The following is a 25,321-nucleotide window of genomic DNA, read 5'->3' as shown; positions in this document are numbered from 1 at the left end:
TAATTTAACAAAGACAGATTCCATGGATATTTCTGTACATTTCCTCTTTCCTCCCTCTGTGAACACTGGAAACTACTGTCTTCTCATTGATTGTGATAAGCTCATGGGAGGGAGCAGCAAAACATTTCAATGTGTAAAAGAATGTCTGTAAAAGCAAAGAACTTCAAAGGGATGAAGCCCCCTTTTATTTCTGAGCACTCAGTCATGGACTAACTTCTTTCATTTCCATGCTGGAGGTAATTATGGTTCAGGTCAACCATATTTATGGTTTGATTCAGTTGGAACCTGTCACTGGCAAACTGAGAGGAGATGGGCACTGGGTATAAATCAGAGGGATTTTATGCTGGAGGAATATTCCTGTGTCTTCCTCAGCCTTATGCACACACAAAGAGGTATGCAGGCACAGAGGGGCATGTTTTGAATGTGATCAATTTGGTTTTGATACTACCTGCCTGATCAGTGCTTAAATCATCATCTGCCTCTTTTCTCTCCTTCATTAATATCAGTGCTGTGCTCTACAAGTGGATCAAGGCTGTGTAATAGGTGAGTGTTCTGATTTTCAGAGCCATTCCTGCAGCAGCTGGCAGGTGCCTAGTGAATGAATTTGAAAATTAGAAGAGAAGTGTTCTCATGGCTGAAGGAGCTGATTGTGGCTCTGGGGAGCTGGATCCTCTCCTTGTCTTTGAAGAAGAGTTGTACACATGTTCTGTAGTATTTAGCTATCTGCTTCTAGGTGTTTAATAATTCCTATAGGGAGAGGTTTTCCCTTAGTCCCTGTAACTTCAGTGGCTGCAGGAGGATAAGGTAAACTCTTGGGCAGTTTCCTATGGATTGAAGAAAGCTCAGCCCTTGAGGCAGTGCTTTTTGAAGGGTCATCCCTGCATAAAACAGAGCAAGGAAAGCACAGTTAAATGTGCTTGGCTGCAGAACTTGCTGAAGACTGAAGCTGTTGTGAAGACTGAACTGTGTTTTCCTCCTAAGGTAAAGATTCCTCTAGGACTAAACTCCCTCCAGCAGGCTCTGATAATCCACTTTGTGTGGGAAAACTGGGAAGGCTGTTATTGGCAGGTGAATATTTGAAGTGCACTAAGCACAGAACATATTGCCCCCCTGGGGAAGGGTTATGCTATTGGGAGGTTCCTAGATAAATTGTCCCATCTTACTCTGCTAGCCAGAACTTATTTTTATGGCCACTTTGTTCAGACTCTTATTGTGGGGGTGGAGTGGTGGTGTGTGCAGAGAGATTGGGGTTCCTTCCAGTCTTTGTCTGACCAACACAGCAGAGTGGGAGACCTGGAACTTCTCTTACTCTTGTTTGTGCCTCTGGCTCTCTGCTGCTTCAAATGGCTGCTGCTGTCTGGCTTCAGAAACACCAGCAGCCTTCCAGTTTTATTCCTTTCCCAAAATGAATGGGCTGTTGCAGAGATTTTTCTCCCTTTTTTGCAGGAGTCAGGGTAACCTCTGTTAGTGACTATGAAGTGCTCAGTGGGAGTAAGGCATGCGTAAAGCATCAATATTGACAACAAGATTACTGTGCCTTGTCAGGGCTTCTGACTTCCAGGCCTCTTAAAACTTTGTAATGGAGGAGCAGAATCTGCTTTGAACTGAACCCTGCCATCATAAGCTTGTGTACAGCCAGCCCCTTGCCCCTGCCAGGTGGTCTTTCATGGATTCCTTACCAATGGCCCATCTATCTACAGGCAACCCTGAATCAATCCATCCACACAGAACATTCCAATATTGTGGAGACTGCTGGTTACAATTGAATTTTGTAGCTGGCTCTTTGCTGGACAATGAGATGGATGACAGCCTTGATCCTAAAACCTGGTTACCTGGGGAGAGCATGAATACAGCCAAGAACAGGGGAAACATAAGCCCAGCTTGGCTTTTAGCTGAGCTTTCCAGTAACATGTGATGGGATTGTTTCCTCTTTAGCCAGGTCACAGCAGTAAAGAGCAGTCTGGTCACAGCCAACTGGATTAGCTGGTAAACTTGATCCTGATGAGAGTCAAAGCACATTCAGGGAGGTGTGTATTTGTGAATAAGAAAGGAATAATGTAGTTTTGCAGAACTGGATAGTTCAGGAAGAGATAGCCCAAGGAGCCTGGCAGCCTTTGATTCTGGATTTCTTGGCATGTAGAGGACAACTTCTGCTCCTGGCCTCAAGGGAATATATAAATAACTAACTCCCTCTAATGCTGGGCTCCAGCACACAGTACATGGGTTGCTGTTCTGGCAGAGCAAATGGGATGCTGCACTATTTACACAGAGAAAAGGGCACAGTTTGCTTTCATTGAGTCAGAACAGCAACTTTTTCCCAGTGAAAGTCAATGACCTTCTGATTTTATTGAAATTCCTTGCTAGGATTGCAGGGAAATTGATAGCTCCAGTGAAAAATGTTATGAGGAAACTTGGGGAAATCTACCTAGTTATGAAAACACTCCTACTGTTTTCTATGCCCTAAATGTTGATCTCTGCTAAGTATAACACACAGTGTGTTATCCTTATGGAAACAAAAAGATAATTCAGTGCAGTTGTTTACACAGGACAAAGCTTTAGGGCAAATCACAAGCATCAGAGATGCCAACCTTACTGAGAGACTTCTGTGATATTTATTGAGAATGGGGAGGGTCAGCTCGTGCCCAAACACATGGGACAGGTGCTGATGAAACTATCCTGCATGTTAAGTGTTCTCCCACTCTCAGAATTCTCTTCCTTCTGGCTTGTCCACGTAACTCTCTACCAAACCCACAGCAGATCTCCATTTTGTGCAGAGCCCAGCTGGGAAGATTGTTTCTGCTGGAAGCAGTTCTGGGCAGGTGGGAGTGTGGTGTGCTTGGAGGCCATGAATTTTGGGAGCTGGAGCCGTGTCCTTCAGTCCAGTGACAGCATCAGCTGCAGTCCTGTGTGGGAGCTGGTGCCTGCTATAGGTCTGTCCCTGCAGCCCTGGGTTTGTGTGTGGTGCTGAACTGTCACCCCTCTGAAAGAGGTGATTAGGCAGGAATGCAGCCACTTTCATTTGTGAGCTGCACAATCCCCATTCACCCTGATCAGTTCAGCCCAGTGCTTCTGACACTGCTCAGTTTGTGATCCCTTCTCCAGGGGTATGGAGCCAGCTAACAGCCAGGTGGCTTTTCTCTTGTGAACCACCTGAATGTCCTCCAGGGACCCCCAGGACACAGAGAAGCTTGGAAAAAGTGAGCAGTTTGGACTAGGAAAGCAGCAAACACTGCTTTTGGAGATGGCTCTGTGTGCTGTGGTGTGAGTGCTTTTAAGCATTCACAGGGGATGGATGGATGGAAGGATGGATGGATGGATCCCTTGTGCACCCTGTGGGCATAGGGAGCAGTAGTGTGCAAATCCCAGTGATGAGAAGGGAGGGAAGATGAAGCTTCCTGTCAGTGTCTTTCCATCCATGAAGTGATTGCTCTAACTATGCTGTCCAGGAATTAAGCTTTGATATGAGTGTCTGGCTCTTCTGGAACCTTCAGTATTTTAGCTTGGTTATATGTTACCATATGTTAGGGTTACTCCACCCTCTGCAGTCCCTTTTCTCTCTCACTGTTGGATGACAGGCAGTAAAAACATCCAGAATCTTCAGGGGTGAATTGTGAGTCCAATAAGCTTCTTCAGGAGGGTCAGAAAGTCAGTGGGATGCAGGTATGGCTTTGTCTCTGGTGCTTGCCTACAGAAGCAAACTGCACCTCCAGCTTTCTGTGCAAGCCTGGGTGCCCTGTGAGATCCTCTCAGGCTGTTCCCCATGTGCAAGGTGAGGATTTCCTGTGTCCTGGTGTCTGAAGCCACCACTGCTTTTGCTGAGTCAGCAGAGAGCAGGAGCCTCAGCATCTGCTGAGGGAGGGCTCTGTTTAAGCTCCAGGTAGGAGTTTGGAGAGTATCTCCAAATGGAAACAAACTATTGATTGTGTTATTCCATTCAGCCTGAAGGGTCCACAGTGACATCCTGAACCTACCCAGTGAATATGATTAGATATCTGCTGGCATCAACACCCCCATTCCCTCTGCAAAAACACATTGTCTGCTGTGATCAAGACTGAGATCTTGGTCTGTAGCCCCAGAAGGAAACTGTCTAAATCAGCAGCTTGCAGGCCATGATCTGCAGATCCTCTGCTGTCTGTGAAAGTCTTCCAAGAATTAAATAGGGTGTGAGAGGAGGGGGTGTTTCTTTGGAAACAGCTGGAGGAAATGGACCAAGTGAAACTCCTCTCTCAGAGCAAGGACCAGATCCATGGGATGCTGCAGAACATCATGCTAAATATGCTGGTGATGAGAATGCATGAGATCCTAAAGAGCTGCTGCTTAGATCATTTTGTTTGCTTGGTTGGAATATTCTTTTTGAATAAGCAGCAATATATTCTCTGCCATCCTGGATGCATGCCAGTTCAAGTCCTAAACCTTCCTTCCTAGCATCTGTATATAATATAAAGGGTCATTTATAATCTCTGTAAGCCATGATGGGGCCTTTCATCACGTTGTCTGAATCCTGCTTGCATTCTGGAGGCTGCTCTTGCTGACTTTTGGCTTGCAGAGAGAAGACTTGGGATGGCTTTGTCTGTCTTCTTTCTGTTGTAATCACTGTGCTATTTTATCTGCAGTCAGTTCCAGGCTGTATGTCCTGATGCATCCTTGACCAGCTGTGCTCCTGTTTTTGTCTCACCTGCCTGTGTGCCACAGTAAAAAACCCCTAAAAGTTGTATTTGTAGAAAAATTATGCTATTTATGGGAAGCCAAGTGTGTAATGTACCTTTCACTCCTGGCTGTGGGTACATTTGAAACCAAACTCTCTCTTCTGTTGGTAAAGAGAGAAGTTGGAGAAATCTGTGTTCACATTTGATTAGTTGAGTATTTTTACGGTCTGCTCTTTTACTTTTTTCATGCCCGCACTGGTGTTTCTGCTTTAGAGATGAGGTGATAAGTGTGGTACTTTATCACTGTCACTGCTCTCTGTGCTCCTGCTCAGGAAGGTGAAAGGTTGTCCCTGGATTTGAGTGAAGGATCTGTTTCCCTGCCATGAGCAGCCAGTCCTGCTCAGCCTGGCAAACCCAGGTGATGGCTTCAGGCAAGGAAAGAAATGCATGGAGAGCCTCGGGGAAGCTTCTCACTTCCTGTAGTGATTGATTCCTTTTATAACAGGTCCCTGAGCAGGTCATGTGAAGAAGTGAACCTGAGAAGGTGTTGGGTTTGTCCCCACCCCAGTGTAGAATGGGAGCAGCTTTTATCTTCAACCCCTGCCCAAAGTGCTGTCACAAGGTTGCACCAAGTTCTGTTCAGCACCTCTCCCTTCCATGAAAGGCTATTCCCAGGCAGAAATTACAACCTGATTGCCAAATTCTTTGGATTTGCAAGAAGATGTGTGTACCTGCTCTGCTTGGTCCTTAGAATAAGCTGTTAAAAATGTGAGACCTGCTCAGATAACAGCAGTTTGGGGCTTGTTTGGAAGGAAAATCGATGCATTGGAGCAGCTGAATAGAAGCCCTGGCAGATTCAGCCTTGTGTGTAGCTTAGAATAATCAGCCTTTCTTGCAGTTTTTGATGCAGGCATCCTGCACAGTGCCACCTCCAGAGCCACACATGAAGTGCCAGACTCCCAAAGTGGCTGAAAATAATCCTTAGAGGAGCAAGATGACATTAAATTTGTGTCTATGCAAGGGAAGTCTAAAGAGGGTAATGCTTAGTTTCCATTCTCCCCTTAGGAATTGCAATTTTGAGATGCCATTGTCCATTAACAAGAGCAGATTCCCTCTGCAATTCTAGAGTCTGTTCCTATCACCTGCCTTTCTCTTCTGGGGTGTGTGGTGGTGTTTGCCTTCATTCACCTCATTTCCCTTCAGGAATATGAAGCTGTCTAATTTCAGCATCAGATATGAGGAATTTTTTCAGAGTGCAGTTGATTTTTATTTTTCCATCTGACACACAAGTACCTTGTGTGTACCCAAGAAAGTGGGGTGAGTTGTTTCCTAAGTCCAGCAAAATCAATATTAGTGTGAAATGATCAGTGTAGGGTGATCCATGTACCCTGTAAACAGCATTCCTTCCCAGCTGACTCTGGGAGAAGGCCAGAAGGACACACATACAAGCTACATGACAGTTAATGCATAACTTGTATGATTAAATATTTATTTGGATTTCATTGACAAGCCAGAAAAAATGATGCTAAGGTGATGGGAGGCACTCAAGTCCTTGATAATTATACTCCTATTTAAAATGTTCAGTGGCTGTTCTGAATTTGTTTCCAATATTTATGCCCCTTCATGCTCTGTTACATGTTGCTAGTGTGGATACTGCTGCTTCCTTCCTCACCTGGGCTGGGAACAATTTCTTCACTCCTCACATCTTAATGAGAAGGATTTCAGAACACAATACTCTGCCTTTGTTCTGTGCATGTGCAGGTTTTTACCTGACATGAAATGCTTTTGCTCTGAGGCTCATGCACAGCTGCTGTCCTTCCTATGGCTGGAAGCTGTGATTTTCCCAAGCCCTCTCATCCTCACCCTTTCTCCTGGCCGCTTTTCCTTCTGTGCTCAGCTGGCTATTACCTTGGCATGAGGAGATATTACTCCTGTTTGCACAAACCCCATGACTAAGGCTTGGGGAGACCAAATGGCTGATTGCACCAAGTGTGCAAATGAAATAGAAAACTTTACTTAGAATTATTGCAATTTCAGCCTTTAGCTCCTGTTGTTTCTTCTGGTCCTGCTCCCTAAACTTTGTGTGGAAGTTGTGTTGAGCCCATTAAAGGATCTGATGTCATCATTCATTAACTTTATCTTCCCCCCCTTGTTTTGATGCTGCAAATGTCAGTAGAGACATTTGTGTCCTCGAGTGCCTGATCCCTATTTATACAGCACAGATCCCTGACAAATCTGAGCTCAGTGGTTCTCTGAGACCTCCCTGCTCACCTCAGGTGCTGCTGCTGAGCAATCAGGGGTTTATGGAGAGCAGGAAAGCTGCCCTGCTGAGCCCTGTCAGTGCTCTGGGCTGGTGGCACTGGGCACAGAGCCAGCCCTCCCTGGGTGTCCCAGCCTTCCCGGCCGCCTGTAGCCCAAGGGTCAGCGAGCAGCCCGCTGGCCCCATGTGGTCCTGGCATGTGTGCCTCCTATTCATGGACATGGGAGCTATCCAGGGAGCAGGGATTCCTGTGGAGATGGGAGGGGAACACACAAAGGGGAAAAAAAAACACCCAACAAATGCTGTAAATGGCATGTTCTGGGGAAATCAGAGGGACACAGAGGAGCTGGTTTAAGGAAGGAAAAAGGGATGTGCGGGTGCATTTCCACTTTGATTTTTGATGTGCAAGGTTGGGGAGTCACTGTGGTGCTTGAAGGGATCAGCTCTATTGAGGGCTCTTGCTTTCAGATAGATGAGGAGCCAGGACTCTGGCTCTGGTTCAGCAGGGAATGCTTACACAAGCACTGGATGTGTTTTGGAGAACAAGCTGGTGTCTCCACATCCCACAGTGAGCCCAGATCTCATCCCCAGTCAGTAGGAGAGTGACTCTCAAACCTGTTAACTACAGTGGTGTACAAAAGCATCACAAAACATTCCACACCAAAATATTCACAAAAATGGGAACCAGTATTTGGCAAAGATGAGCAATGCTTGCAAGGGCGAAATTAATATATCCTTTTTTGTAACCCCTCAGGCATGTCACTGGAACCTAAAACTTTTTGTTTTGTTTTTTCAGAGAAGATCCCTGAAGGGTCTCTAGGTCTGAATTCCCTGTGCTGACACTGCAGTTCCTTCTCTCTCATACAGCTTGCAGTGAGGGGTCTGTCTTTCTCTCTCTCCACTCATCCCTCTGAGCCCTGCATTTTCCTTTGCCCATTTTTAGGCAGTAACCTCAGCAGGACAGCAAGGACTTGTTCAGCACCCAGCTTGTTCGAGCTCTGCTGACAGAGAGCTCCACCACACCAAAAAGCAGAATTTCCAACTCTGCTGTTGTTCAGAATGGTGGGAGGCTGGGGAATGATACCATAACAAGCAGGATGGAATTAAGACCAGTACAATGGGAACTGACTATCAGGAGATTTGGAACACTTCTTTTTTTTTTTTTTTTTTTTTTTTTTTTTTTTTTTTTTTTTTTTTTTTTTTTTTTTTTTTTTTTTTTTTTCAAGCCCTATTGTTTCTGATAAGTCACAGAACTAAATTATGCACTGTAAAACTTTGGCCTCTGACAACCAAGCAAGAGGCAGTACTGGATCTGTAATACAGGTTGGCAGGAGCTGGGAATCTTCCTGCAGCTAATGGAAGGAGAGGGTGGGATGAGAAGTGAAGACTGCAAGTTAGCCTGGCTATGGCTGGCAGAGGAAACCATTGCATCTCCAGATTCTTGGTCTGTTTTTGCTGCAGTCTGGTGCTGTCACTGCTTGTGGCTCACTGGAGCTCACTAATGTGTGTCCTTTCTCTCTGCAGGCACTGGTGTCACTACACAGTCACAAGGACAGTCTCCTGCCAGGTGCAGAACGGGTCAGAAACGGTGATCCAGAGAGTTTATCAGAGCTGCCGCTGGCCAGGACCCTGTGCCAACTTAGTGAGGTAAAATTCTTCATGTCTCATGGTGCCCACATCTGCCTGCCCTTCCCTTTGGCTGGTGGGCTGGTGAGGGCTGCAGAGAGGGCTGAGATCAGAGGGTCAGGGGGGATGTTCTGCCCTGGGGTGCTGTGACTGAAGGACATCACCGGTGATAACTGCAGGGTAGTCACAGTGAAGGTAAGTGTGGCATTGCTGCCAATTTTAGGAGCTCTGTAAACACAGACAGGGTCTAATTTAGAAAGGAGACATTGTTTATTCTGTGTAAGGTGGAGGTTCCCACAAATCAAACACACTGAGGGGTAAAATATTACATCTTTTATACAAGAAAGTTTACATGAACCCACCTGGCTAATATACATTCTCCACCTACCTAATGCCTATTTATTTAGGTGATATAATGTTACACAAGATGCTTGAAACATAAAATTCTATTTTCATTAAGCAACTTCTAGTGTAGAAGTTATGTGACAACAACAGTTACATTTACAAAAGGGGAGAAAATTCAGCCTGGGGACAAACAGTTCAATTTAAAGACATCAGTGTTAGGACAAGTTACGTGAAGCAGTTTAGCTCAGTAATGCCAGTTTGTGCTTCTCCACACAGGAGGCTGCTGCTGGTCAGGCATGAAAGCAGAAAAATGTTCATTGTGACTGGACAGGGTGAGCAGGGATGCTGGGTCAATGGTTCTGATGGTATCAGCTGGGCTGTAGGGGTAACATTGATCACATACACTGGAAAGCTGTGATCAAAAAATCCCTTATAGACAATGAGGGACAAAGGTAATGAGTTTTCTATCTTTCAGGGTGGAATTCCTTTAGACTTCCTGGATTTCAGTACCCTTTAAGACATGTCAAAACAGAATGTCCTCTCCTCAGACATGAAACAAAGCTTAAAAACAGCTATGTGTCAAAAATTTGCCCTGAGCCTGTTTTGTCTTTTGATAATTTACATTCTTGGAACCTATATGTAAGAAGGAAAAAAGAAAGGTGTGAAATAGCTGTCCCCAGCTACCACCTTTCAGTAAAATGTCTTTGTATTGCTGTATTCTGCCTTCCCTGAAAGGCATTCTCAGAGCAGAACAGTGTTACCACCCATCTGGGAATTGGGGCAAAAAAGCCATTGTGCTCTGAATTTGCACCTAGCTTCTAAAACAATTTCCCGAGTAGACAAGCCATAACTTAGCTCACAGAGCTCAGTCATTTTATTGTTATTGTCACCCATTCACCCACAGGGCACTGGTTGAGGTTCCTCTGTAGCTGATAACCTGGCCAGAAGGTGACAGCAGCCTGAGACCCACCTCCCTGTTCTTGTGACACTTCATCTTGAATTCACATCTTGCATAGGGCTGTTCCCATTGTTGGCTCTCCAGTTTCCACTTGGCCAGTGGTCAGTCTCAGTTTTTTCACTTGTAATATATCTGCTTTGGTGTCTCTTTGGTCTTTATGCAAGGCTGTGGTTGAAACACTTCATATTTTACACTGTCATGGCCAAACTTCTGTTGAAGCTTTATAATTTCCCAGGCTTTTTAGGCACATAATTGTCATTAGAAACTTGTGAGCTTTCACCTTGTCTCCTAAACTTGCCAAAAATCTTACTTATTTTTTGTTGTAACACAACTGGAATTTCATAAGAATCAAGCATTTGATCATGTTATTAGTAAAAATTCTTTTTGTGGGCCCCTGCAGTTGATTGATGCCATTGATTCTTACATTAACCCAGAGACTTTAGGAGCAGTGTGTGCTGTTGTGACATTGTTCACGGAACATTTTCAGTTTCAAATGCAGTTTGGTTTGTTTGCCTGATGAGTCCAATTGTTTGGAGACAATGCAGAACAGCAGCAGACATCTCAATTTTTCTTTCTGTGTGAAAATATCATGGAAAGAAGCTGGGGTTATTAAATATTCAAGATCTCAGCTGGTGAAAGCTCAGCTAACAGGAGCTGCATTCTTGGAAGATGATCACTATGGAGAAACCTTCCCAAAGAGTTGGGAGGACATCAATGCTCTGTTCCCTTTGAGCTGGGAGGAAAGGCAGGACAGGAGGATGGAAATGTCTATAATGTCTGTCCTCTAGCCACATATTGTATGATATTCTTGCATAAAGCAGAGAAAGACCCTGCACCTCTTTCCCAAGCACCTCTCAGGAAGCTGCTGACAAAATGCTGGAACTCATCCTCTTATCTTCAGAGGTAAAACAGGTCCTTGATAATTTCCCCTACTGCCACTGTCTGAAAGGGAGAGCCCCAAGAAAGGGTAACAGCAAAGGTGGATCCTCTGAGGCCCTGAGAGCTGAATGGGCTGTTGGATCAATTATCTCCAGCCAAGACATCTATTATAAGTGGATGTTTGTTCTGAGCAATGCACCTGACTTTGATAAGAGAAGGAAAAACAGCTGCTGAAAACGGTGGCTCTTGTGACATGTCACTGCTGTGGACAGTGTTTGGTACCCTGAGCCAGGCTGTGTGTTGAGGTGGTTTTCTGAGCACTGTTTTGTTACCAGCCTACAGGGATGCTTGAAGTGGCTTTCTTTTTTTTTTGGAGTCAAGCTGAAGTTCTAAAACTACATTAAAAAAAACAAAACAAAAAAGCTTTGTCCTCCTCTCTCACCAAAATGAGTATGGTCTTTTTAGGAAACACCAATCTCTTGGCTAATTCAGGTAAACCCCATCTTGTGTTTTCTGATGAAACTCCTTGTGTATAAAGGATAGAAATAAGAAAAATGGCTCCCAAAGTCACAGTGCAGTGCCTTTCCTGTTAAGAAATTGGCTTCAAAGGGGCTTATAAGTGTTTATCAGCCACCAAGCTGTGCAACTTCCTTTGATAGGACTCTGAAAATCCCTGCAGAAGATGAACAGAGCACAAAACTCATCTTGGATGAGCTACTTGTTTCTGTTTCCTCCTTACCTTGTTTGTACCAGCTTCTCTTTTTGGCATTTCTGAAAGCCTAGTTTCAGGCTAGGTCAGGCTTGTTCCAGGTCTGGTAGTGGCTAAAAATATTCTTGCTCTCAATATCACCGTGGTTGTTTAGGTAATATATTTATATCTGTTTTTCTTTTGCTAAAAGAAGTAAATTTAAAGTGTCTTTTGGCCTTCTCCTTTTCTTCTCTAGGGAGATTTGTGGTGCCTGAGCTTGAATTGAAGGGCATGGAGTGTTCTGTGTGACTGTAAGCAATGCAAAATGTCAGTAAGCCATTGGCACCAATTTGGCTTTACAGTGTTTCTCCCAGCTGTGATTTGAAACAAACTGTTTTCATCTCCTTGTTTACAGGGAGTCAGCCATATCTGGGAGAGCTCTTATTCTGCCAGCACCCGTTATCAGGCTGCTCACTAGCAGAAGGGATGTCAGCCAAGGAAAAAGGCATCTCTCAGACTGGTGGTGACAGCTGAGAGGGGCTCTCTGCTGCACAGGCTCTGCTTACAGCAGACACTGGTGGGGCCAGATGAGGATTTCATCCCTTTCCTGCCTCCCATTCATCCGTGTTGGGTTTCTTTCCCTTACTGCACAAATTGCAGCTCAGGGTCAAGCCTTTGCCAGAGGAGGATCCCAGCCTTGCAGCCCTGGCTGTGAGATGTCCTTGCTGTCTGTTTGCTCTCTCCTGCTTTAGCAAGAGTGTTGTCATCTTGGCTGGGCTGGCATGAGCTGCTCTGCTCTGCCTTCCACCCCAGGCTCTTCATTTAGCTTGGGTGCTGAGTTGCAGACCAGTCTTGGCTGGAGGATTTCCCTCAGCAGATCTGATCTTGAACTCTCTCCATTTGTGCAAGGAAGGCTTCAGCTGCTGTGAGCCACAGGCTGTGCCTTTGCTGTGTCACTCTGGGTACACAGGCAGCTCTCCAGCAGCCTGGCTGAAGCTCCTGGGCTGCCTAAACTCACGTGTCACTTGTCTTTCTGAAGGAAGGGACAATGGCAGCCTAATCTCTGGTTCTCTGCCTGCATGCTTGTCCCCAGCTCCCAGTAAGCCCAGGCATCCAAATTGTGACCCTTGTCCTCAGCAATCCTTTTGCTGCAGCAGCTGCAGGGTGATGCCCAGTCCTGCCCTGCCTGGGACACTGCACTCCTCAAGGCTCACTGGTCTTGAAGGCAGGAAAGGATTTGAGACCTGCATTCATTTCCTGGAGCTTTTGTGACATCCTGTGCCTTCAGACCAGCAGTGCTACCTCACCTGAAGGAAGAGGACTATGCTGCTTTTATGACACAGTAGGGCAGCTTCTTGCTGTTCTCTAGTTGGCCAAAATCAGCCTACTTTTGATTAGAATATTTGTAGGTGATTGTTGTGGTCAGTAGTGTCTTGGGAGGTAAATGGAAGGGATGAATGGCAGATCATGTGCTGGTACAGCCTTCAGAAGACAAACACTTTCTGCTTCAAACTGTTGTTGCTGTGAAAATCCCCAACTCATCTCTGGAAATGTTCTTCATTTGTGGTGAGATATTCCAGCTCCTCTCCTGCTTGTCCTATCCTTGAAAATGAATGTTCCCAGCAAGGCTGTGTGAGTTCTTATCCTGCCATGCTTTGCTGTAGTCCATGGTCACAGAGCTGTCTCCAGCTTTTGAGTCTCCTGTCTCTGCACATCTTTTGCCTTCAGAGACTTTGAAGGTTTTCCAGGAAACTCACAGCTGGGCTTGTCCATGTCCAGGGATGGTTTTACCTGGTCTCTTACTTTGATAGGAGTCATTGAAACTCCAAACATTGTTATTCATCTGTTGGCTTTAAACTTCACTCAGAGATGAGAGAGATGGAAGGAAGAGTGTTCTTGCAGCACAGCAAATCTGGGCTGTGATGCCCTTTCCAGCTGCCTGTCACTGCTTGTTTTCTTATTTCAGTATTGGAGCTGGTTTGGCTTATCACAAATGCTCTGTGCACTTAATGTAAGCAGGCTACACATCTTGCATGGATCATTCTTGTTTGGTGTTTTTGAATGCTGGGTTTTCTTTTTTCTTGTTATTTTCATTTAAAGTGAACACATTACTGCTCCCAGAGGGATTTTACAAGCTAGTTTGTAGAATAACAAAGAAGGAATTCTGCAGGCTCATCCAATTTGGTCTTCTGTGCTTTTGAAAACTCTGTTGCTACAGGGTCAGTAGGAGAAGTTGGGGATCTGTCACCCAGGAGATTGGCCTGTAGATGATGTTTCCCCTCAGTTTCAGAACTAGTAATGCCACAGGGAAATCCTTCTCTCTTTCTTGCTTTCCAGTCAATTGAATAATAAATCCCAGAGCTTATTCCAGTGCATTAGGATTGCTATTTGAAGTCCTGTTACACATAAACTCTTTTATGTGTTTAATTCCCTTACAACTCCACATCTTGGAGAGAAATGTGCTTGGAAAAAGGCATCTGCTCTCCAAAGCCCACATGGGATATAACTGCAGGATGAGCAGTGCTCCTACAAACAGGACAGGCAGAGGCTCTGGGTGTGTAGGATTAGAGCTGTAGCACAAAGGGGCATTCTCAGCTTTGAACAAGGGCTGTGTGGTGCTGGCTGGGCACAGGTGGAGGATCACCTGTTCCAGGGGTTGTGCTCAGCCTGCTGATTGAGGCCTTTTGATCTTGCCCAGACATTCTCTGAGCACTCCTCCTCCCTGCTGCAGTGCTGCTCTTCAACAGCAGTTTGTTAATAAAGGCAGGAGCTGATGATTGCTCTGTGATGGCATAGAAACATCTGTCTCTGTGTTCTTGGCCTTTTTTCTTGGGACTGTGGACAGCAGGGCATGGCAGGTAGATAAGTCTGTTTCCTGGGTTTGGTTTTTTGCTAAGTTGTTTGAACCAGACATGCTCAAAGCTAAACCTGAATCTTCTTCCTCCCCGTTGGCAAAGGCAGGAGACACAATAAGCTCCAACACTCCTGCAGCTGCAGGTTGGGAGTGTTTTTTTTTTTCAAATCTGGTGTCTGCAGGAGCTATTTGAAACTCCTCTGGTTGTATTGTTCCCTGGGGAACTGTGTTTGTGGTAGAAAGAGCTGGGGCTGCAAGAATAAAGAGCACAGGTCTGACTCCCAGTGATGGTCTCTGCCATGCCTGTGGGTGTAAATGTGATGGCAAAGGTGCTTCTTGTCCCTGCATCAGCAGGGTTTGAGGTGAAGTTGTCTGTGTCACACAGAGGAGCTGCTGGTATAATCAGGCTTTGTAAGAATGGTTATGCGTGGGTGTGGTGGTGTTGGGAACCAAATATATATTTAATAGCTTCTCAGAGCTCTCAAACTCCCTTCTTTCCAAGTGCTTTGAGATATGGTTACTTAAGCTGATGGATTTGAAATCTGATTTCAGGACACTGAAATCAGTAAGTGATGGTGAAACTTTATTCAACCTGGGGCTTGAATAAAAATTAATAGCAGCTTCTGAGGGTCACTGAGGTCTCCCTGGGCACAAACTGCAATGGCTGAATGAATCAAAGTAACAAAACCTATTCTTGTGATGTGGAAACAAGTTTCACGCCTTCCCTCCCATGTGGTCTTTGTGCACAAACAGCTTTGTTTGTGAGTGTCAAAGGGCAGGGGAAATCCAGAAAGGGTGAAGGTATTTCCTGTGAGTGACAGGCTGTCCTGCCTGGGTCATGACACAGATCACCCCTGTCTCTTTTGACCTGATTTCTGAGGCTTTCATCCAGGAATGTGGCACTCTTCCCCTTTCTTGTGTCACTTCTGCCTGTGTGTTCAGTGACACTTCTTTGAAAGCAAGGGGGACATGTCCTTGTGTGCTCAGGAGTGAGACTTGTTGGCTGCCATCCCTTAGTGTGTCCTGACCTCTCCAGTACTTACAGCTTGGTATCCCCAAATCAGTTCATCAGTCAGCTCATGCTCCTTCTCTAAATTGCCAGTTTCTTGGCAGTCACTTAGCAAGAGATGCTATTTCCCAAATGATAATTGTATCTGGACAAACTCTTGTAGCTCATCCTGCAGGGCTCTGGCAGTTCCAGGGACAGTCATGTGTTGGCTCTGGTCTAGGAACAGCAGTAGCTGCTTTCTGCTGCTTTCTGGGCTCTTCCCTGGGAGCTGCCCCACTCCTTGGGATAAAAAATCCCTGGAAATGACTCCTGACTCACAGTGGAGTGGCAGATCCATGCTTCTCCATGAAGTGCTTGGAGTTCTCCTGCTGAAGGGAGCTGTGTGTGCTGAGCACATACTTTGGCTCCCTAGGGAGCAGAGCAGTGCAAGGTTGTGGCTCCCCCAAACCTCTTCCACTCAGCCTTGGCAGATTTCTGTGCCAGTGCTTGTGGCTGGAGTGCCATCAGAGGGAAAAGCTTCCCTGCTGTGCCACCAATCCCTTTTGCTGCCTCTTGTGTTTTCCACACATTTTCATTCAGGCCCTTCTGATCTTTAACAGGTATCTTCCTTCCCTCTCTTTTTCCATATATTTTTTTCATCTCCTTCAGTTGCAACACTGCAAGTGTCAGATGGTGGTGATGCTTTGCTAAAGGTGCTTTCTTTGCTCCCCTCCTGGAATAGCAGTCAGAAATCTGCATGATGTGATGCCATAGGTCACAGCAGACCTTGCAATGTCACAAAATTGAGGAAAGATAATGCTATGAAGAATGGAGCAGCTTCAGAACAAGCTGGGCCCACTTCAGATGCCTGAGTGCGTGATGCTGAACAGAGCTGCACATGTCAGAACTCCTCCAGGGAATTCAGGGTGGGTGGCAGACTGTGACAGCTGAGCTTCATGCTTGTCATGCCCTGAGAAGTCCTCCCTCATCTGAGGATTAAACTAGAGCTACTTCCCTGACACAGAACTGCTGCCAAGATTCCAGTCTGGCTCAAGCCACTCTCCACACTTCATAATGAAGTTTGAAAGAGTTTTAACATCTTGGTGTTGGCAGAAACACGGTTTTAAAATCACGGTGTGGTTGGAGACACGCTGGCTCTGGACACTGGTAACAAGGCTGGAGACTTTCATCTGGAGGTCAAATCCAGCTGTGGTGTTACTGACAAAGCCATGAACTTGTGACTGGTGGTTTGGGGCTCATGTGTGGAAATGTGTCTGGAGTCCAGCACCAGCACTGGGAGCTGGGAGACCTGGGTCCAGTTCCTGAGCTATTCTGAGAGACCCTCAGCAAGACACTTAAACTCTTTGTGCCTTAGGTCTCTGTAAAAAAGCACTGAAGGTCCACCTACATCAGCGTGCTCCAAGTCTTCAAGCTCACACTGACTGTGGGTTCCTGAGCACCACTGGGAACAGAAGAGCAAAGAAATAGGTGGGATGAGCTGGCTCTGTGCAGCCCATACCAGAAAAGTGCCTGGATCACAGCTGTGGGTATTAGCAGTGACTGGTGTGCTTTTTTTGGCAGCTCCAAGGGTGAGGACATCATGCTCTCAGGAGACCTTGCTGCTTTCCCATCTCTGGGTGAGGCTGTTCCCAGGGCAGGCAGCCCTGTGCTCAGGAGGAAGATTATGCAGCCCCACCTCTCCAGTGGCTATAGGAAAACTTAGTTTCTATGTTTGGCAGCTGGCACAAATCCACAGCAAACAGCTTCCTGAGAAATTAGCTTCCCAAAGACTCTGCTAACCACAGCTGAGCTGTGCCCTTTTTTTCCAAGACACCGTGGGTAGCATCTCCTGGCAAGCCTTTGTTACTGCTCTTTGCAGGAGCTACCAGTCACTGCAGGGCTGTCCTGAGTGAGCACCTGCCTCCCCTTGGAGCAGTTTTGGATGAGATCCATGCATCCTCCAGCTGTTTTGCCCAGCTGAGCCCAGGGCAGTGCTCTCTGTCCTGGCTCTCAGCAGGAGGAGCCTCTTCCCCAGGGACAGGGTGCTCAGGGCTTGTGTCTGCCTGGCTTGGAGAGACAAGCACAAACTGCAGCCTGCAACGCTGTAATCCCACAGCTTCAGACTCTCCCTGTGTGTGCCAAATTCTTTTGGCTGTTAAATAAGGGTAGGAATTTCGAGGGGAGCTTGTAGAGTACAACTTCTGTGTTTGCTTTTAGCTTCATGAATAGCAGCAGTGACTTGTTTGGCTGTATACTGGGAAAACTCTCAGTTGCCAGCTTTGACGAGCTGCTGTTTTAAAGGAAAAGTTGTCACTTATGCAACTTGCCTGTTTTGTGTTGACTTCAGAATCACTGGTGCCTTGCACAGCCCTGTTGTGTCTGCAGGTCACCCTCCAGTTCCCAGAGGGGCATGGCAGTGCTCCTGCTGTAATTGGGACCTTGGGGATGCTGTGCTGCTCACAGAGCTCACAAACCTGTCCTGCAGAACCCTGGCTGTGGTCCAGAGGAGTGTGACCCTATTTCAGATGAGGGGAGAATTGAGGCACAGACAGGAATTGAGAATTGAGGTCAGACAGCTGGGAAAAAGGCTCCATGAAGGTCACTGATCAGCTGTCATGTTGATGTGTTGGTACATCCCAGCTCTGAGTGCTGGGGAAAGGGAAGGCACCTGGGAGATGGGAAATTATTACTGCTGAGTGAGGAAAGGCTATTGCCAGCCTCTGTTCAATGTCACAGAAGTCCACATGAAGGGAGAGTGTGGGAAACAAGTCATCATCTCTGCTGCTGCAGGACTTTGTAGTGCTGAGATCTCCACAAAGCTGCTGGTGGTACCTGTGGGAGGAGAAGTGTGGGGAAAAGCCAGTGGAGCTTGAAGGTTTAAGGAGGAAAATAAAAGCTGTTGAATCAGATCTGTGCTCTAATAAATCCTTGCTATATTTCATATGACTCCTTTTTCTGTAGCTAGGGTTGGCTGGGTGCTCTGGGATATATCCACGTGGGAAGATGTGCTATGAATTAGTAGCAATGCTAATTATTATTAAATCTTATTATTATTATTACTAATTGCACTAATTAGAAGCAGCACTGTCCTTGAGCAGGTGGCTGCATTCTGCTGACTCCTTGTTTGTGTTAGTTACAGGACTCTCATCAGGCCCACATACAAAATGTCCTACAGAACTGTGACCACGCTGGAGTGGAGATGCTGTCCTGGCTTCACAGGGAGCAACTGTGAGGAGGGTGAGTTTCCAGAAATGCCTCTGTCCCTATGGAACAGCCAGGATGGACTGGCTGCCTTGAGCTGGGGTTTGCTCCTTCATACACTTCTTAAGCACAGGAACAAGTCACCTGTTCCCTTCACTCCTTATTGTTATCTGGATGTCACACACAAGCTCTGAAAGGTGATCTTGGAAAACAGATCATTCTGAATGCTTGCAAGCAGGCCTGAACAGGAAGGGGAAAAGAAATAAAGGAAAGGGAATCAGGGATGACTTGTTTAGAGATGTGCTCAGGCTTGGCATCCCTGTTGTGTTCAGAAAATGTGCTTTCTCCTTTTCATGTTTTATCTTCTCCCTGTCCCTGTTATCACCATCAGTTGCTGTGCCAAATAAAAGCTGGTTCCTGGATGGCTGCTTCTGAACATTTTATGCCTGTAAGATCTGGATATAAATAATGTGTGCTCCCAGAGAGCTTTGAATCAATACCTTTGGTTCCCATTTCTACCTGCTCCTTGACTTAATGGTGAAGCACTCATGTTGCACAGTGTATGTGAAAACACAGTTCTCTCCACACAGAGGAAAACACAGGGTTCTTTCCAGAGCAGGAAGAAAAAGTATTTTCATTTTTTTAATCACAATATGGCATGTTGTACATTTTCCTTTCAAACATTTTCTACTTTAACTGTCACTTCTGAGGGTTTGAAACCAGTCCTGCTTCTCCACCAAGTTTCAGGCATTAAGGCATCTGCTGAACCTGACTTGAGAGTTCACAGCTTATGAACAGGAGAAGCTAATCCTGGAGTTTTCTGTTCATTTGCATCAGGTCAACACAGCCTGTCTCTGGCTGCTGAAGGGTCACTGGGGGTGGCCAACATCTCTGAGTCTGCTGTTTGTACTCATTTTCTTTGTGCTGTGATATCTTAATACCAATCACACAATTCAGGCAAATCTCTGACTAGGAAGTTGTCTTGTTACAGGCCCAAAGAGTGATGGCTGCAGACAGCAGCTGGCTCCAGGCTGCTGAGGAAACAATAGCTTCCCAGAGGCTCCAGAAAAGCCTCACAGAGTGGCAAAGCTACCCAAAAAGTTACAGTCTACAGGACAGAGCTTTACATTTTAACATAATGCTAAGAGAAGGGAGCCTGAGAGAAGCTGCTGTGTGCAGACAGTTTTTACCTGTCCCTTTGTCCTGGTTTGGAGGACAGGTGTCTGCCAATAAAGGCAGGAGCTTCTCTTTGAAATGGAGAATGTAAACCCCCTCCCTCCAAATTATAATAATTTTGAAATTAAGGGGCTCTCAGGCAAAGAGAATTAGAGATAACACTTCTTTACTAGGAAAATTAAAATAGAAATGCAGTGTTACAAAGAACAATCCCAAACCCTGCCAGAGTCAGAATCCAAGCTGACACCCGTCAGTCAGTCAGGGTGGTGGCACAGTCCCATTCAATGGTGGCTGCATCCTCCTGCAGGGGCAGATGTGGTTCAGCTGGAGCAGTGCTCCTGGAGAAGGTGCAGTTTCCTCTGAAGGTGCAGGGATGATGTGGAAAGGTCTGGCTTTCCTCTGGAATCCAGTGGAAAGAAGGTACCTTGGTGTCCAAAATCTCAGTTTTTCTCTGGGTAGGAAAGGCTTGGCTGCTCCCCTGGCTGGAGCATCTCCCAGTGGGATGATGGAATTTTATCAGTCACACAGTGGGACTGAATGGGCCAGCAGCAGATGATATCTCCTGGAGGGAGGATGGGCTGTGGAAAGATAAAGATGATTGCCCAGGTGGTTTAAAGATGGCCCATTAGCAGATAATACGTGCCAGGAGATCAGGGGCACTGCCACACCCGGCTCCAACGGATGGTGATAGAATTCACATTTCTGGTCACATCCTGTATTGCAACCCAGGACACCCTGCAAGGAGAGGGGAGCAGAGGGTGTGGCAGAGCTGTCACTCCCTGGGTGAGGATGTGCCTGGTGACCTGGGGAGCCCCTGTGTACAGCCTGTTCGTGCCTGTAGCTTTGGACAGGTGTGAGTTATTGCAGCTTAGTGGTGCTGCTGGTGCAGAGGAGAGATTCCAGCTCCTTCCTGCAGTGCCAGATCTGTCTCAGCAGAGTTCTGTGGAAATAAAAAGCCAACATAAGCTTGTTTGAGAGAGCCAGCAGCGATCTCGCAGGAGCAGCTCTGTGGAACGAGGTGACAATTTTATACAGTTACTTTTCAAGGTGGAACTGTTCTTCTGGGCTTGGATATGGTCTGTGGAGTGTGAGAAGAAAGCCAGTAGTAAGCTTTTACTTTCATGTGTGAGATTCTTTTTACCTTTATTTCCTCTCCTTAAAACATCTGGTGCTACTGACAGTCCCACATCCTTGAATGAAAGAGGAAAATAAAAAAGACCCCTTTCTAGGGCAGTAGGGTTGTGCCACTTAGTTTTTAGTGTAAATACTAGTGCTAGCAGTCTGCATGCCCTTCAAGCTGCCAATTTTAAAATGGAAATATTTACTTACTCCTTATGTTAATTCTTAATGTTAGCATCACTGGAAAATGAAAGTAAAAAAGGCTAAAAAGAGGCTGTTTTAGAGGTTTTGACAATCCAGTATAAGGCCTTTTGTAGTCTTTCCTTTCTGTGTTCTCCCCTACTGCAAGTTTGGTTCCTCTGAGAGGGTGGGAAGCTTATCTGTGTGAGTTCTTCCTGGAAACAGCAGACAAAAGGAAACAGAAAACTAAACTGAAGCAAAACAAAAACAGCACAGTGATGAGGCCACAGTGAATTAGCAGGGCAGAACCTCAAAATACTTTCATCTTTGGTAGTTAGACTGCCCCTCAATATTTCATTTCAGTTGTATGTGCAGCTGTGCTTTACAAGTTGATGTGAGGTAGGTATGACTGGAGGCAGCCTGGACCTGCACTATTTTTAATTTGCTTTCTTGCTGTGCTGCAAATCCTCCCATTCTCTGACAGCCACTGTTGCCTAAGGAATGGCAGCTGCAGTGGCTCTGAGCTCCCACTGCAGCATCTCCTGGTTCCAGAGACTGAAGGGAAACTTCCTTCCCAATGGGTCTTGGAACCCAAGGTTGTGTTTCCCTTAGCAGGATGGATTTAGCCTGCAGATAATGGATTGATTAGGCACACAGAAGAGTTCTAGGAGTTGTGTGTGCCTGGGCATGGCTGATGGTGGGCTTTGCATCCTGATGATATAAATCTATCTATAAGATCTATTGATTCCTTCTTTAATTCCCACTGAGCTAATATTTACTCCTTTTTTGTGTTGTACATATCTGGAGGATAGATTATTTTTTACTAGCTGTCCTTATATCAAGCCTTCCTTGCCCTTTTAAAATTTATTTCTTTTAGCATTTTATGAGGGAAGACAGGACAGGGAGATGGTGAGCCAAGGCAAGAAGTCAGAGAATTTGAAGCCACAATTTGTTGTGATCTCCCAAATGGCAGCTCAGCTTTTCTTTTGCAAAATCAGCAGTTCAGTGTGGGTGTCTAGCCCCAAGGTATGACAGACTCGTGATGAGACTGGCTTGCTGTAACACACCTTCAATGGGAAAACTCCCCTCTGCTTCTTTCAGTCATTGAAGTGTCTCCATCCTCAGCTGGTAAGTTTAGCTTGAGACAATACCCACTTAACTGTCACCAGCTGACAGGCACCCACATTAATGCTGAAAGCTGCACATTGTTAGATTTAAATTATCCTGGGTCTCCAACTCCTGCATTGAAGCTGATAAAGAGCAGCACTGTCTGGAGGAAGCCCAGCTCTAGAGGTGGATGGAGATTTTGCTCTCAGTGGGGCATTAATTTACTGGGGTAAATTAACCTGTTTCCAACCTGTTTCCTTTTTCAAGCTGACACTGCCAGGGGCTTTCTCCCCTTCCTTTCCTTGCTTTCTACTCAGTCCAAGGCATGTCAGTATTTGAAAGAACTCCAGTTCCTTTACTGGTTTTGTAGAATTGTGACCTGCTCATTGAATTGATAGTCAAAAATCACCAGTTGTACCAGGCCTTCCCAAAGGGTTTCTTGCAACTTCCTTGGATGGAGAAAAAGACTTGATGCAAACCAGTCTGGTGAATATAACTGTCACTAGATACTTACTTTTATTTTCCAGTTTCAGGGGGTTTTTGTTTTGTTTAAAGTGGAGCCCAAGCCTAGGACAGGAAATGAATGCACTGAGCCACCCAGTCTGCTGACTGCTGATATAAAGAACATATGGATGAGGGCAGAGCAGGGGTGAAGTGGTTTAGCCGTTGCAATCATGCATCAAGCTGATTGATTTGAATCCAAGATGATGCTGACATTTCAACTCAGCCTTTTTTTCTGTATGGCTGAAAGTTCAAAGGCAAGTCCAACCTCTTGGGAGAGGAAAAGTGTCCCCAGCAAGTTCAGGGGCTCAGCACTGCCCTGGAGCTCTCCAGCCAGGCGAGGTCTTATTTTGCTTTACAAATATAGCACAGCTTTCTTCCTTATTTGTTTGTACTGCTTGAGTTTGGGACAGGAGCCAGTATCCTATTTACCCCAGAAGCAGATTGATGGTAGACAGCTTAGCTGTTTGGGCAAGAAACAGCTCCCAGAGTAGTAACCTCAGCACCTCTAAAGTGATGCTATTGTGATTCCAAGCTTTTTTTTTTTTCTTTCTTTATTTCCTAAGAATGCAAGTAAGATAGGAAATTTGAGCAGCCTTTTTCAAGAAATGGCTTAATTGGAGAATTTATTTTCTTTTTTTATGTCCCCCCTCCTCATTTCAGTTATTGGAATATTATTATCTACTTCTAAGAACTATTGTTTGCATCTTTCCTGTCATCCTGATATTTTTCAAACCACCTAGATTCCCACGTGTTTAGAGTTTTCAAAGCAGCATAAGAAAATGAGGACTTCCCTCTTGGTATGATGTGGTGCAAAAACGCTTTTCATTTTTATTGCTGCTTTACAAAATTTCTTGGTCCCAGGAAGAGAGATTAAGAACAACACTGCCAGGAAAATCTTAAATGAGCAAATGCAATTACGAGACAAAATTTGATGAGACTGTGAGAAAGGACATCAAAACAAGGCACCTGAAAGTTTGAAAGGCCATTGAAGTGCTTTGAAGGGAAGGGAATTCAAAGTAGTGTTAATGGAACCTCACTTCTCCAAGCCTTGTCCTTCTTCCCCATGAACCACTGAAACAAGAACTGTCCCTGATGTGAAAATGCAGCACAGAGACTATGAAGTAACATTTGCTTCGTATCACAGCAGTTCTCTCCAGGATTTGAGCTTGTGTGTTCTCCTTTTCTCAAGTCCCTGAGTTCCTTGCTCAGCAGAGGTTTTTGCTGCCATTGAGCTTTTTCTTCTTCCCTTATAAACTGAGAAAATGTAAGAGAAAACAGTGGGAGTCAGAGCCATTGCAGTGCCTGTTCCTGTTCCTGCTCAATCCTGGCTCAGTGCTGTTTGCCCACTGCAGCTGAGTCCAGCTCCTGTCACAAAACAGAAGCTTCCATGTTCACAGTGAAATTCTCCCAAGGTGATATTTTTCAGTGCCCTCTGACAGTTCTGTGCTGCAAACATGACAGACTGAGGTTCCTTCCCTTCAAGTTTGGATCTAACAGGGATGTAGTTCTCTGCTAGAGACTGGTTCAGTAATTCCTTTAGGGAAATGTGGCTTAGCTCTCATCTGAGACCTTTGAAACCAAGAACAACATTTGATTTCACACAGCAATTTTTTTTTCTGAAAATACCTTCTCATGCCAAAGTGTGTTTGTTAGATAAAGGAAGTAAGTTATGTGAATGCCTGTTATAGACTATTAAGTGCAATGTGAATTTACTAATAGTTTTCCAGTTAGTAAGTAGGTGGTAAAATGTGGTAACTATCTCTGTAAATCTACTTTAAAGATACGTTGTGAAAAAATATCAAAGCATGTGAATCACTCTCCAAGTTTGGAGGACAGGTGTCTGCCAATAAAGGCAGGAGCCTCTATTTGAAATGGAGAATGTAAACCACATCCCTCCAAATTATTACAATTTTGAAATTAAGGGGCTCTCAGGCAAGTATATGGGAAATAGGAATAAGAGTTATTTACTAGGAAAATTAAAATAGAAATACAGTATTACAAAGAACAATCCCAAACCCTGCCAGAGTCAGAATCCAAGCTGACACCTATCAGTCAGTCAGGGTGGTGGCAGCAGTCCCATTCCATGGTGGCTGCATCCTCCTGCAGGGGCAGATGTGGTTCAGCTGGAGCAGTGCTCCTGGAGAAGGTGCAGTTTCCTCTGAAGGTGCAGGGATGATGTGGAAAGGTCTGGCTTTCCTCTGGAATCCAGTGGAAAGAAGGTACCTTGGTGTCCAAAATCTCAGTTTTTCTCTGGGTAGGAAAGGCTTGGCTCCTGCCCTGGCTGGAGCATCTCCCAGTGGGATGATGGAATTTTATCAGTCATGCACTAGGACTCAATGGCCCATGAACAGGAGATATCTCCTGGAGGGAGGATGGGCTGTGGAAAGATAAAGATGATTGCCCAGCTGATTTAAAGATGGCCCATTAGCAGATAATATGTGCCAGGAGATCAGGGTCACTGCCCCACCAGGTTGCAACAGATGGTGATAGAATACAACTTTTGGGCACATCCAGCCCAAAATTGCAGCCTAAGACAATCACCCATGATGGAATTGCTGACACATGGAAGTGGCTCCCTGAGTGATGATGTTTGTGGTGCAGGTCACAGGTGTTGGATATTACCTACCTCAGTATTTTCTTCCATAGCATTCACCTCCTGCCTGTGCTTCTGGTGGCCTCTTCCATATAAGATCCTCCAGAAGCTGCCTAAACCCTACAAGGTGTCACCCTCTTGCTCCCATCACCATGCTGACCACTCAGCAACCTCTGCCTCGGGCCAGACATGACGTG

The 25,321-nt window shown here is 45.6% G+C and overlaps 1 protein-coding gene across 8 annotated transcripts in view; it reads left to right on the top strand.

Annotated features, from left to right (window-relative positions):
• COL26A1 (collagen type XXVI alpha 1 chain) overlaps positions 1-25,321 on the top strand; it is a 167,441-nt gene that overhangs the window by 15,832 nt on the left and 126,288 nt on the right. For 6 of the 8 annotated variants that reach the window (XM_079325266.1, XM_079325262.1, XM_079325263.1 and 3 more), the window contains exons 2-3: positions 8,431-8,553; positions 18,378-18,481. In XM_079325266.1, coding sequence (XP_079181392.1) covers positions 8,431-8,553; positions 18,378-18,481 — 227 coding nt within the window. The remainder of the gene's footprint in view (positions 1-8,430; positions 8,554-18,377; positions 18,482-25,321) is intronic. The other 2 variants (XM_079325264.1, XM_079325260.1) reach the window with 1 other exon arrangement.

The sequence above is a fragment of the Erithacus rubecula genome (assembly GCF_903797595.1).
Source record: "Erithacus rubecula genome assembly, chromosome: 22".
Lineage (NCBI taxonomy): Eukaryota > Metazoa > Chordata > Aves > Passeriformes > Muscicapidae > Erithacus > Erithacus rubecula.
The sequence above is the reverse complement of the archived record's forward strand: the minus strand, read 5'-3'. Positions and strand labels throughout refer to the sequence as shown.